The sequence below is a fragment of the Hermetia illucens genome, chromosome 5, assembly GCF_905115235.1.
Source record: "Hermetia illucens chromosome 5, iHerIll2.2.curated.20191125, whole genome shotgun sequence".
NCBI classification, from domain to species: Eukaryota; Metazoa; Arthropoda; class Insecta; order Diptera; family Stratiomyidae; genus Hermetia; species Hermetia illucens.
In genome coordinates, this window is record NC_051853.1 from 80,713,761 (window position 1) to 80,725,835 (window position 12,075).

Consider the following 12,075-nt stretch of genomic DNA (forward strand, 5'->3'; position numbering starts at 1 on the left):
ATTCACGACATCCTCTTACACGAAATGACTGTCTTTCAAAATAGATACGAAAAATATATATTCAGCCTCAAGTAACAAATACAAAGATCATTTTCAGATAGGTATTTCATTGAGAAGATGAAAAATGGCCAATTACCCGAAACTAAAATTTATTTTAAAAAGTTTAAGCCAGTCTGGCTTAGTTGGTCATGTCACTATTATGTCATAGCTTTAAAAAATAATTAATAATTATGATGCCATTTTGAAAATTTTCAAAAGTTTCAGTAAAGATAATGATGAGAAAGTTGATTTTCGAACCGAGGCAAGGAATTTATTTAACAAACTAGTGAAACTCGATATTGAGATTTTAATTATTTTTTGGGAAGAAATTTTAGAGATAGAGAGATTCAATTTTAATAACAGAAAATTGCAGAGCCTTGGTCCAGGTATTTGTGGAAGCAATAAGTAACCAACAACATCAAACCGCACTGATCAAACACGAAGAAGAATAAGGATAGGAGAATACAACTTTGAGACCGTTGACAATTTCTCCAATCTAGGGTCGAAAATCACAACCGATAACAGCTACAACGATGAAAGTCGCGCACGGTTGTTGTCAGCCAACAGAGCCTATTTCAGCTTAGAAAGACTGTTCCGCTCGAAACGTCTGACCATAGGGTCAAAGCTCTTACTGTACAAGACAATGATCTTGCCAGTCCTCATGTATTCCTCGGAAACTTGGGTTCTTAGCAAGAAAAATTGCGAACTCTTGGCCGCGTTCGAGAGAAGAATCCTCCGAAGAATTTTTGGCCCCCTACATGAGGATGGACGATTCCGTAGCCTACACAATGACGAAATCTATGAGCGATACCAGACTGTCCGGTTTTGGATAAAATCCGGCTCAATAGGTTACGGTGGGCGGGTCACTTAATCCGTATGGATGAGGATGATCCCACCCGGAAAGTCTATAAGGGCAATATCTATGGTAGAAAAAGAAGACGAGGCGAAACAGAGATCCGGAAAGTGTACGTAATATTATGATGAGCCAGAATCTTGCACCTCTTGCAAGGGAATTTATATGTTGATTTATGATAAAAAAACAACCCATGCGATACTACCTTTAAAATTTGTTAAAGTTGCCAATCACTAGCTGTGAAGCAGAGCGCTCTTTTTCCAGGATGTCGTACATATATAGAAAACGAATATAGGACAACAATATCAGACGATCGACTAAATCATTTATTACATACTTTCAATAAATTCTGATTTAACAAAGGACTTACAATTTGATAAGCAAATAAAGGAATTTGCAGCACAAAAATACAGAAATGTTTCTTTATAATGTAAATAAAGGTGTAGTTAACCTAAGCTATTCATTTAGTTTGCAATAATTTTCTACAGTCGCTGCTTGTGTGCCTCTGTCATATTAAGTGAATAAAATATTTGACTGTCATCTTTGCTTTTGTAGATCGTATAGCTACATCTTCATTGAGAACTGTTTTTTGACAAGAAGGAAATTATTTGATTAATTGGGCAGGCCCTCAAAAGAGTATTAGTGCAGCCCTCCAACTTACGGTCCGCCCCTGCATAGACTAATTTGATTTAATCTATGAAAAAGCAATGGACGTGAGGGCACAGGGCATTGGAGAACTGAATCCAGTTTACGCATATCTTATGATTTTCGAATCCCCATACATCTGTTTGGTAGAAAATATGAAGTTATCCTGAAATTAAGAAAAATCTAGGACGATATAGGATATTCTGACGTCTGACGGTTTTCAGATTGAAGTGTATGCACCTGGGTGATTATCGACCGGTTGAAGGGCAGGCGCATCGCAATCAGTAGCGATAGTCGAACTGCATTGAATGTGTTGAGGAATTCTTTGATCATTTCAAAAATCGTTCAGGAGTGTAGAAATCGATTGAACTCTGTTTCAAGATCAAATACGGTGGAACTACTCTGGGTACCCGGTCATTGCGGTGTAGAGGGAAATTAAATCTCGGATGCTTTAGCAAAAGAGGATACCTGGACCGAAACCAGCAATTGAGGTGTCATTAGCAGTGGATGATGTTGCAATCAAAAACTGGCAACAAGCTTCCCATAATAATACTGCTAAACACACCAAACTTTTGAATGCAGTTAACAAGAAGGCCTTACTGAAACGCTCAAAAATATGTTCATATCATAGTTCTGAAGAATACAGGTATAGTACTTGTAATTCAATCAAGCCAAATACTACTAAAATATGGCAAAGGAATTCTCGTAGTTCAGTTTTATATAGATCCCCTGGTTTTAAGTCGGAATGAACACTATTAGTGTCACTTGCAGACTATTCTGAAACGGAAAAACTACAATTTATAGATCCAACTTCAGTAATTCATTCAAGCGTTGTCGACAAAATCGCTAAAGTCCGTTTCCCAAACAATACTGACATCATATTACTTCCAAACGAATTTTTTATCCATTTTTTCTGCTCTCTGAGAAATTCTGCAACAATTTTGCCAAGTGGTTCTTTTTTCTTTGCGTTTTAAACCCCTCTCCCCCTTTTTCGCAAATGGTATTAAGTACACCTGTTATTTACAATAACGTGTTCCTACAAATGCTTCATTTAGAATGAAAAATTTATATAAAAATCATCTCACATTTATTTATTATCAAAATTACTACAATGGCGAATGTATCGTTTTTACCAGTTTTAGCTCTGGTAATATTTTTCTTCTGGGTATTTTATCCTGTCCTCGAAGATATTTTCGCAGTACCTCAGGTATATGTATCACTCCGCTTTTGTCCTGAAAGGGAGATTCATTATAGTTTAAGAATTTCATAAAAAAATCATCAAGAAAATCACCTGATTCGTTTCTAACAAGGCTATAAGCAGGCGTGGAATAGCACACGCTGTTCCATTCACAGTATGTGCAAATTTCATACCATTTCCCGATTTATATTGGATGTTTAATCGTTTTGCTTGATAGTCTGTACAATTACTGCAACTAGATATTTCACCCCACATTTTACGTCCAGGCATCCAGGCTTCTATGTCATATTTTCGATATGCGGGGGCACCTAATTCATGTGGTGGCATATCCAGTAACTTATAATGCAAACCAAGCCTTTCAAATAGATGTAACTCAATTTGATTGAAGTGCTCCAGCATAGCTTCAGATTGCTCCGCTGTGCAAACAGAAAACATCTCCACTTTCGTAAATTGATGTACTCTAAAAAGAAAATTTACAGTTTTGAAATTGAAGTTTATTATTTAAGTTGGCTGTTAGATATTTACCTATATATGCCCTTTTCTTCCTGCAGCCCTGAGGTCTCCGCTCGGAAACATCTACTCACTGCTGTCAATTTCTTGGGGAGATCTGTTTCATTGTGCAAAGTATTCATAAAGTAACCGGCCAACGCCATTTCTGATGTACCCGATAAACATTTTTGACTTTTGTTTAATTTATAAACCTACAAAATTCATTATATCTAACATTATTATCACAGAAAAGAACACAAATTTTGGAAAAAAGGAATAGTGTGGTGGCCTAAACGATACGATAGACGGATTTGTTCATAAATAGTTGCAAATAGACCTAAGTAGCTAAGCACTCATGGAGGGAATAAGTAGCTCTCGAAATATGTACAATACATATATGCAAAATAAAGAAACTTATTATTGGAAAACATTGTGTGCAACTCTATTGATGTGGCAATCAACGTAATATACTCTTAGGCAAATGTGATGAGCCATCATATGAAGCGTGGGGTTTGACAGGAGTTGAATGGTTTCAAATCAAGAAGACTATACGCAAGAGGAGTAATTTCAGCGGCAAAGGGGTACGGAATCTCATGTGCAGCTTTCGGGTAATAACGAGGTAAGTGGTATTGGTTTGGCGATGTGTCGATGTCACCTAGATGGTTTTCTTGTATATGTTTCCTCATCTTATCCTAGCAAAGATTGATCTTGGATGCATCTACTTATTACTTATTTTACCCGCGCAACTCTCGTCGCGGTCGAATGTGTGCAAGACTTTTCCGTCTACATTAAATTTCGACGAACGTGCTGGGAATTAAATCTCCTGTGTATACTCTTCTTGGTTCAGATACAAAAGGTAAAGTTCCTGATCGCCTTCAACTGGACAAAAGCCAGTAGCGTTCCTTGTCTATGTCTGCACCTTCCCGTAGTAATTCTGGATAATCATTAGACAACCGTCGTGTGATGAACAAACAAGATTCCACCAACGAAAGAAACGATTGCCGGAGAAAAAGAGGAATAGAAACTCTTTCTTCTCTCTACATACACATACAAAATAGATTCATTAGATCGATCTGCTGAATCTTTATTTTGCAGTTGTAGAATAAAATTTGTTGGGAATAAAAGAAAGGAACAACAACAAACAATTAAAGAAAGAAACTGCTGCCCGAGTTTTTTTGTGCGTTGAGTGTAGCGATAAATTACTCAAAAGTAACCCTTTTTGGGACTCCATTGGGTTAATAATTAATCGCGGTACAACTATCCCAACGAAAAAATCAAGAAATACTGTTGGGAGATGCCATTCAGCACATTTTAAATGCCACCTAAGCCTTGCGTGCTTTGTCAGTTAGCTCGCAAGGTTTAGATGATTTAGATCGAAAGACAGTTTCGAACTTTAAAAACGGCGATTTCATGTCTAGCCGCTGACTTGCGTGGATGGACGGTATTAACGGCTTATTTTCTACAAAACCTAATATAAGCAAATTGTTTGTGGTTTTCCAGATAAGGTTCTACTAATGATAACAGCCCGTGACAATTACAAATAGAGTCGATGATATTTCATTATTTGAACTCGAACGACTACTTACTATCGTTTTGACTCGGCAGGCCGATGGAACCTCTATAAAAAAAGCCGTTCCAGGAGAAAAAAGTATTTGGCAATGATTGGTTGAGTTTTAGCAATGTTCAGATTCAAACCCAGTACCGATTTCGTAGTGGTGGTGTTGCACTCCCTGACATCCACAATGGAGATATCACCCTTTCAAAATATATGCCCACTGCCGCTCTTGATCGATACGTCCGTTGATATCTAACCCGTACATCGACTAAGTTTTCCACTCGATATTATCTCAGGCCAGAGCACCCTGACGACACAACGCATACGTGAGTTGATGAAAGCGTGGAGCTTTCGAGTAAGAGTGGCAGTCATTTCTATTGCTGCTCGCATTTGACAACATAGACAGGACACTGAAGCGGAAGAGCCTAAATTTGTTGTTGATGTTGAAGTAGCTGCATTTCCATATTGCATGGAATAGCTAAGGTAAGCCACCATTTTGAAGCTCAGACCCTCTACTAGTGGTAGTGATCACAAATTAAGCTCCTTTTGGCGAAATTCTCAATATTAACGGAGATATAAGCGTTTAAAGTTTTTCCCCAGATTAATGCAAAAATCAGAAACTTTCCAGGCACCTAGATCCCACAACCTATATACCATTTTGAAGCTCAGACCCTCTACTAGTGGTAGTGATCACAAATTAAGCTCCTTTTTGCGAAATTCTCAATATTAACGGAGATATAAGCGTTTAAAGTTTTTCCCCAGATTCCTGCAAAAATCAGAAATTTTCCAGGCACCTAGACCCCACAACCTATATACCATTTTGAAGCTCAGACCCTCTACTAGTGGTAGTGATCACAAATTAAGCTCCTTTTTGCGAAATTCTCAATATTAACGGAGATATAAGCGTTTAAAGTTTTTCCCCAGATTAATGCAAAAATCAGAAACTTTCCTGGCACCTAGACCCCACAACCTATATACCATTTTGAAGCTCAGACCCTCTACTAGTGGTAGTGATCACAAATTAAGCTCCTTTTTGCGAAATTCTCAATATTAACGGAGATATAAGCGTTTAAAGTTTTTCCACAGATTAATGCAAAAATCGGAAACTTTCCTGGCACCTAGACCCCACAACCTATATACCATTAAGCGTTATTACGCTTTCTAGAAAGCTCTGAAAATAGATTGCGATGACTCATCCTAGAGGAACCGTGTTCAGTGTTCCTCTAGCAGCAAATCGTTGACGATGGCCCTAGGCGTGGTTGATGATTGATTCTCCAATTGTCGCACTCAAGACGGATGACTAACTTCGGTATCTTCCACCCCTTCCTACCCTTCTTCCACTCAATGGAAAAGATATCAGATTGTCAGTATTCATATATGATTGGAAGTAGCAACTTCGCAGAAACAACAGGCGCTGCAGAAAATACAGTTTTACCGTATCCACATAACAGAGTGGCTCGTCATATTATTCACAAGAGATGGAACTGGATGGAGTTTTTCGGATCCTCGAAGAGAAATTTCAATAGAAAAATGGAACACTACAATGTTCACCCCGGTTCGCGTTTTTACGCACAATTAGTTATTGTTGCTGTGGGTTATTTTTTTTAAAGAATTGAAAACCTTCGTTCTGCGGCTAGCTATTATCATAATTAATAAGTGATACAAATTCGGCGTTGATTGAAACAGTAGTTTCTTAGTAATCGTGTCCACTCCGAGCAAGATTGTATGAAAATCGCGTTTAAAGTTTTAAGCTTGTGTTTTTCATTTTAGAATTTAAATTATTTATTTACGTTGAGTTGTCGATTCCAGAGCCATACAGTATTCCCTCTGTAGACTCCAAAACATTGATTTGATGCTAACTACAAGCCATTATCGCTTCTCTTGCGGATGCAACTATAAGCACGGCGACGATGGTTCAAAAGTCTATGTATAATTACGCTGGAGGAGCGGGGTAGTGCGTTATAAATAGTTATAGTTTCGAACCTCCAATCGTTACGATATTTGGTAAGACTGAGAAAGTATACTTAAGGAATATCCAATAAAATTTTTTTCAACATCTGCGGCCATCACTACTGTATAAAACTCATTAAATATAATTTATAATGTATAAAATAATGAGGTTAGGAAATAAAGAAATCATTTTTTTTTAGATTGTGCTTTGTTAGCTTTGCCTCTAACACATTTATGATCTACCTGATCCAGATGTTGAAACAGTTGTGCATTTGCTGTCTAAGTATTAGAATAGCAAGTGGAATATTGTCTTCCTTTTAAGAGTTATTTTACTCGGCCATGACAGTGCTATCGGCACAGTATTCCAAAATTCCTTCCCACTTCATTGCAGTACATCCTGAGAAACTGACTCGGGATTTTAAAAACAGAATAACTTTACAGATAGCGACTTCTTTGAATGCTAACGCAATTCGCTGTGGAGGTAAAAGTGGATCTAGCACTAATCAGTGAACAGTGCTAGAGCAAGGACTCAACTACGTGATGTCCCGACTTATTACGAACCGTTATTGCTGCGTTCGGGGCGACGCCCGACCCAAAGCCGAGAGGATGGCTTTTTCTGGATATGGTGTTTAAGGATAACACTATTTAGCGACTATGTAATAACGAATGGGATGGTGAATGACTTATCCAGATTCCAGAAAGAAACAGATCCTAATAATTGCAGCGAGAATGGGGCTTATAATTTTAAACGATGGATTCATGCCAACGCAGAGCCGCACTGGAAGACACGTTGGGAGGTGGTGACGCTACAGCCGACACAGCTTACAGGGCCTCTCTACCCTGGAGGACAATTTCTATTACCGATATATAGAAAGAATGTCATTTGTTTCGCCGTTAAGCACAACGTCTAAACAACCGTGAGGTTTCACGCACCACAATGACAAGATACAGATCAGTTAAAAGGAGACTCCTCAGCGTGATAAACAAAGCTCACTGCTGGGCACGAGCTAGTCGATGGAGAAGATGGAGAATCGTGGAGACTCGGTTATAAACTGATGACGAGAAAGAACTAGGCTCTAGAGAAATCCTATTCACTTAACACCGAACATTGATGACAACAGCGTAGAAGGCGCCGAGAATTGCGCACTTTTTACTATGAAACACCTGAAAGAGGCAATCCTCTCTATAAAAAAATCAAAATGGAATACCGGAAGCTGGACACTTCGAGTGTAAAGATTTTGTGTTCATCTTGAGAGAAATTTCCTTGTTACGTTTTCCCATTCGCATATACCTATAATTCAAAATATGATATCCAAGTTATCACTTTTAGATCCTATGCTTTTCCATATAAACGCCCGAGCAGGGACCATTTACGGTGGATTTCCCCGAAAAACTAAAAAAAATACACTTCAAGTATCGGAAACAATTTTAATTATTTCGATGTTAATTACAATTGAAAGTCTATCCTAAGTCTTGCCCTTTAATTTATACTAAGTTTGGAAAGCGACGGGAAGATGCACAGACGCAACTTCAGCAATTTAGAGTTAACCTAGCTACCGAATGCAATATGCGTAATATGAGGCGTGCCAAAGGTGAGTGCGCGAGAAAACCTTCAGGCTGACTTGCAGGAATGTGATGAGGGTCTAAAGGTGATAACTTACATAGGTATTTCCAAACTTGAATTTCGCGATTCATATGAGTTCCCTTTATATTATATGTGTTCGGATAGCTCAGTGGTTAGAGTACTAGGCTGTCGTACGGAAGGTCGCGGTTCAAATCTCCCTGGTGGCAGTAGAATTTGTACCGTGATTTGACGTCAGATACCTCAACTCAGCTGTGAATGAGTACCTGAGTCAAATCAGGGTAGTCATTTCGGGCGAGCACAATGCTGACCACATTGCCTTCTACAGGGTATCCTGTAGTGTACCGTTACGTTCTTGAATGAAGTGCTCTAATACACTTCCAGGCCCTGATCCAATATGGATTACATACGATATACATACGTCTTAGAGTGCGAAAATTGACGTGAAATACATAATTAAACTTATGCATTAGGCTATTACTTATAATCATGCGAAATTTAGTACTTAAGGAGGATTTTCCAGTAAATTTCGAAAATATGGTAACATACTATTACTAACTTTATTTAAGCAGATATTGGAATGGGATGTATTTTGAGGCCTGTATTTCGTATGGATTTTTTTCAGATTCTTCGGTTGGATAGGTTCTGAGAACGACACCGGTTACACTTTTTGAGGTAGACATTTTGAACCCGCACTCCCTTATGTTTCCGCAGTATCAAAAAGATCGTAAGTTTCGAAAAGCAACTATTGAGCTCTTTCATTCGATACCTCCTTAAATTCAGAGCAAAACGATACCACTCGTTGTATTGGGATTCACAGACTACACTTTCCCATTAAATTTCGTGACAATTGGTTTAGTCGTTTGCGAATAAATAGGATGTGACTGACAGACAGACATTGAATCGATTCTAATAAAGTTAAAATGGTGCACAAGCTGGTGTTTTGCCATTGGTGGGATCTTCTCCTTGGCGAATTTACCGGAGGCGGCAATTTTCTTTGGCGCTGGGAAGTGTCAAGGCTGGTGCAAGTCAGCTAAGGCAAAGAAAATCCTGAGCTGCCGTCAACAATCTGTATGCCTAATGTAGTCGGGAAAATACTCGAAATGCTCATCAGGAGTAGACTCGCCGCCAGTTTAGTTTTAGAGTAGAGATCGACAGTGGATGTTGTCATGGAGGTTGATGACCACTATTCGTCGCGCTGAGGCGCAAAGCCGTTGATGTCAACTCCTCGTAACGCTTGATGCTATAAATACCTTCAATTTCGTAAGGTTACAGATATGCTAGCATTATCAGAAAATTCATTCATTTAGGGAGGGTTACCTTTTACACATATTGAAGGATTATTTGAGAGGTCGCTCCTTATTCTATGAAACGATGGAGGGTCAGAGGAGGATGAAAATCCTGTCGGAGATAGGACAGAGTGCCGCCCTAGAAAGCTTCTTACGATAGTCTGCTACCACATGACAGAAAAATATACTTCTAAATAGGTACAAAGCAGACTTCGTATGTTGATGCCATGGGTGATCGAATGGATGACGGCTAATGATTTCATCCTTGAGCTGGAAATTCGAACTAGTCATTTTGACTAAAAAAACACCCGACTTTGCGTCCCGTATTCATCGGTGAGATTGGTAAAGAGTCAAAACCAACAACGACTTGAAGATAAGCTTTTTCGAGTAAATCAAAGCAGCAGCGGACAAAGCTGAAGTTTCAACTTAAAAAGTTAATCGAAAAATTTGGGGTTCTATGTTTAGCAGGAGACTCCTTTTCATGAATGCAACGCGGTTTAGTTTTTATTACGTAATGGACAGCAGTTGTCAGAAAGATACAGAGGAATGCTGACATATGGACTTGTTTTGCGCATTATGTTCGGATTTTTGCTGCGAAGAAGATAGAGCTGGACCGGTGGAGGGTCGGATGGCAGCAGGTTCTTTAAACAGTCCCCTCCCCCCTGTCCTCTCTTTGGTGAAAGGAATTTTCTGAATGCAGACATCCAATTGGTAGTCTGACACCTTAACGTTACGGAAGTCCAACACTTGCTTAAAAACATTCACCTATTCTACCCAAACATATGAAAATATTGAACGAACTTCTAAGCTCGGGAACTGGAACCACTTATTCTAATTTCAGAATAGCACATGTAAATGAAGGCAAGACAAAGTATCTGGTGGCAACGTCAGCACTGAAAACCAACCAATCAACAACATCAAACCTCACTGGTCAAACAGGAAGAATAAGGATAGGAGACTACAACTTTGAGACCGTTGATAATTTCTCCTAACTAGGGTCGAAAATTATAACCGATAACAGCTATGGTTGGTTGCTGCCAACAGAACTTATTTCAGTTTACAAAAACTATTCCGCGCGAAATCTTGCCAGTCCTCGTATGTATTCCTCGGTAACCTGGGTTCTTAGCAAAAAAAAAACTGCGAACTCTTGGCCACGTTCGAAAGAAAAATCCTCCGAAGAATTTTTGGCGATGGACGATTCAGTAGCCTACATAACGACGAAATCTATGAACGACACCACGGTCGTCTGGTTGTGGATTAAATGCGGCTCATCAAGTTGCGATGGGCGGGTCACTTAATCCGTATGAATGAGGATGATCCAGCCCGAAAAGTCTATAAGGGCAATATCTATGGTAGAAAAGGAAGAAGAGGCAGACCCTGTCTGAGATACAGCGATGGCTTAGGTCAGGTCGCCAGATAGAATCGAATTGGTGGGCCTCGGCGCGAAACCGGGATGTCTGGAGGTCCTTATTAAGGTAAGCCTAGACCGGATACCGGTTGTTACGCCGTTGATGATGATGACATGTAAATAGTTTGTTCTAATTTCTGTGAGTACTAATTTTTAAAGCGGCTACTGCATTTTAGTCAAATACGCAAAGAACTTCTTTTACTTTTCCTCATCATGTGACCACTGGCTCCACACTTTACTCAATTATAAGGAAGTCATAATAAAAAACCACACTTACTTGTGTCCTTTCCCCAGAAGTGGCCATTCCACAGCTTTCTATTGTATCCGCTGGCAATATGTCTGGAACAGAATATAGGTCAAAACCATGTTTAGAGACTTCCTCCAAAGCATATTGTGTGAGGGCATGTTCGAGTTCAGCCAGCAAACTCATGAAGTAATAGCTCTTGTGCCCCGTGAAATTGCCCAAATGCTCCATACGTAACAAATTCAATTTCTTTGCTATCTCGGGGAAAGCAAGAGGTTCAAAGTCGAAGTTCGGATATTCATTGCAAGTCTGCAGGATCTTTGGCTCTTCACCGTAGCCTGCTACTTCAGGATGTGTTTGGTTTGGTAGTTTATAGAGCTCTTCGTTGAATTCTTGCAAGAGAGCGCTTCTTTCAGGTGATCCCGCTGGAGAAAACTCTATTTTGGATTGTAGTTCACGAATCAAACCAATGTCTCCATGTCCTTTCCGAATGCTGGCATTCCTCTCCATCAATTCTAAGTCATGTTGTGAAATTCCCGTGCCTGACACAGCCTCTGGCAGTTGTTTGTGGATGGCCCTTCTTCCATTTTTCTTCAGAATTTCACCAATGTTATTGATAAATATTGCACTTCCATAGAATCTTTTCAAAAACATCCTCGAGTACGATGGTTACGTGCAAACGAGCAACATAATTGACACTTCTGAACTATTTGCGGCAACCCTACTACATCCCAGGCCAATTCACAGTAATGCAATGCGGCATATCTGACATTTGCTATTGTGATCTTCTTGGAGTATGTTTGCACGAACAGCTGTTGTTTTG

General features: G+C 39.3%; 1 protein-coding gene across 1 annotated transcript; it reads right to left on the bottom strand.

The window, feature by feature from the left end:
- Nucleotides 1–2,614: 2,614 nt before the first annotated feature.
- On the bottom strand, nt 2,615–11,981 carry LOC119658265 (serine--tRNA ligase, mitochondrial). Its single transcript, XM_038065557.1, has 4 exons — nt 11,286–11,981; nt 3,261–3,436; nt 2,829–3,195; nt 2,615–2,769 (listed from the first exon to the last, which is right to left on the bottom strand). The coding sequence occupies exons 1-4, from the start codon at nt 11,904–11,906 to the stop codon at nt 2,644–2,646; spliced, it is 1,290 nt and encodes a 429-aa protein (XP_037921485.1). The 5' UTR covers nt 11,907–11,981; the 3' UTR covers nt 2,615–2,643.
- Nucleotides 11,982–12,075: the final 94 nt, after the last annotated feature.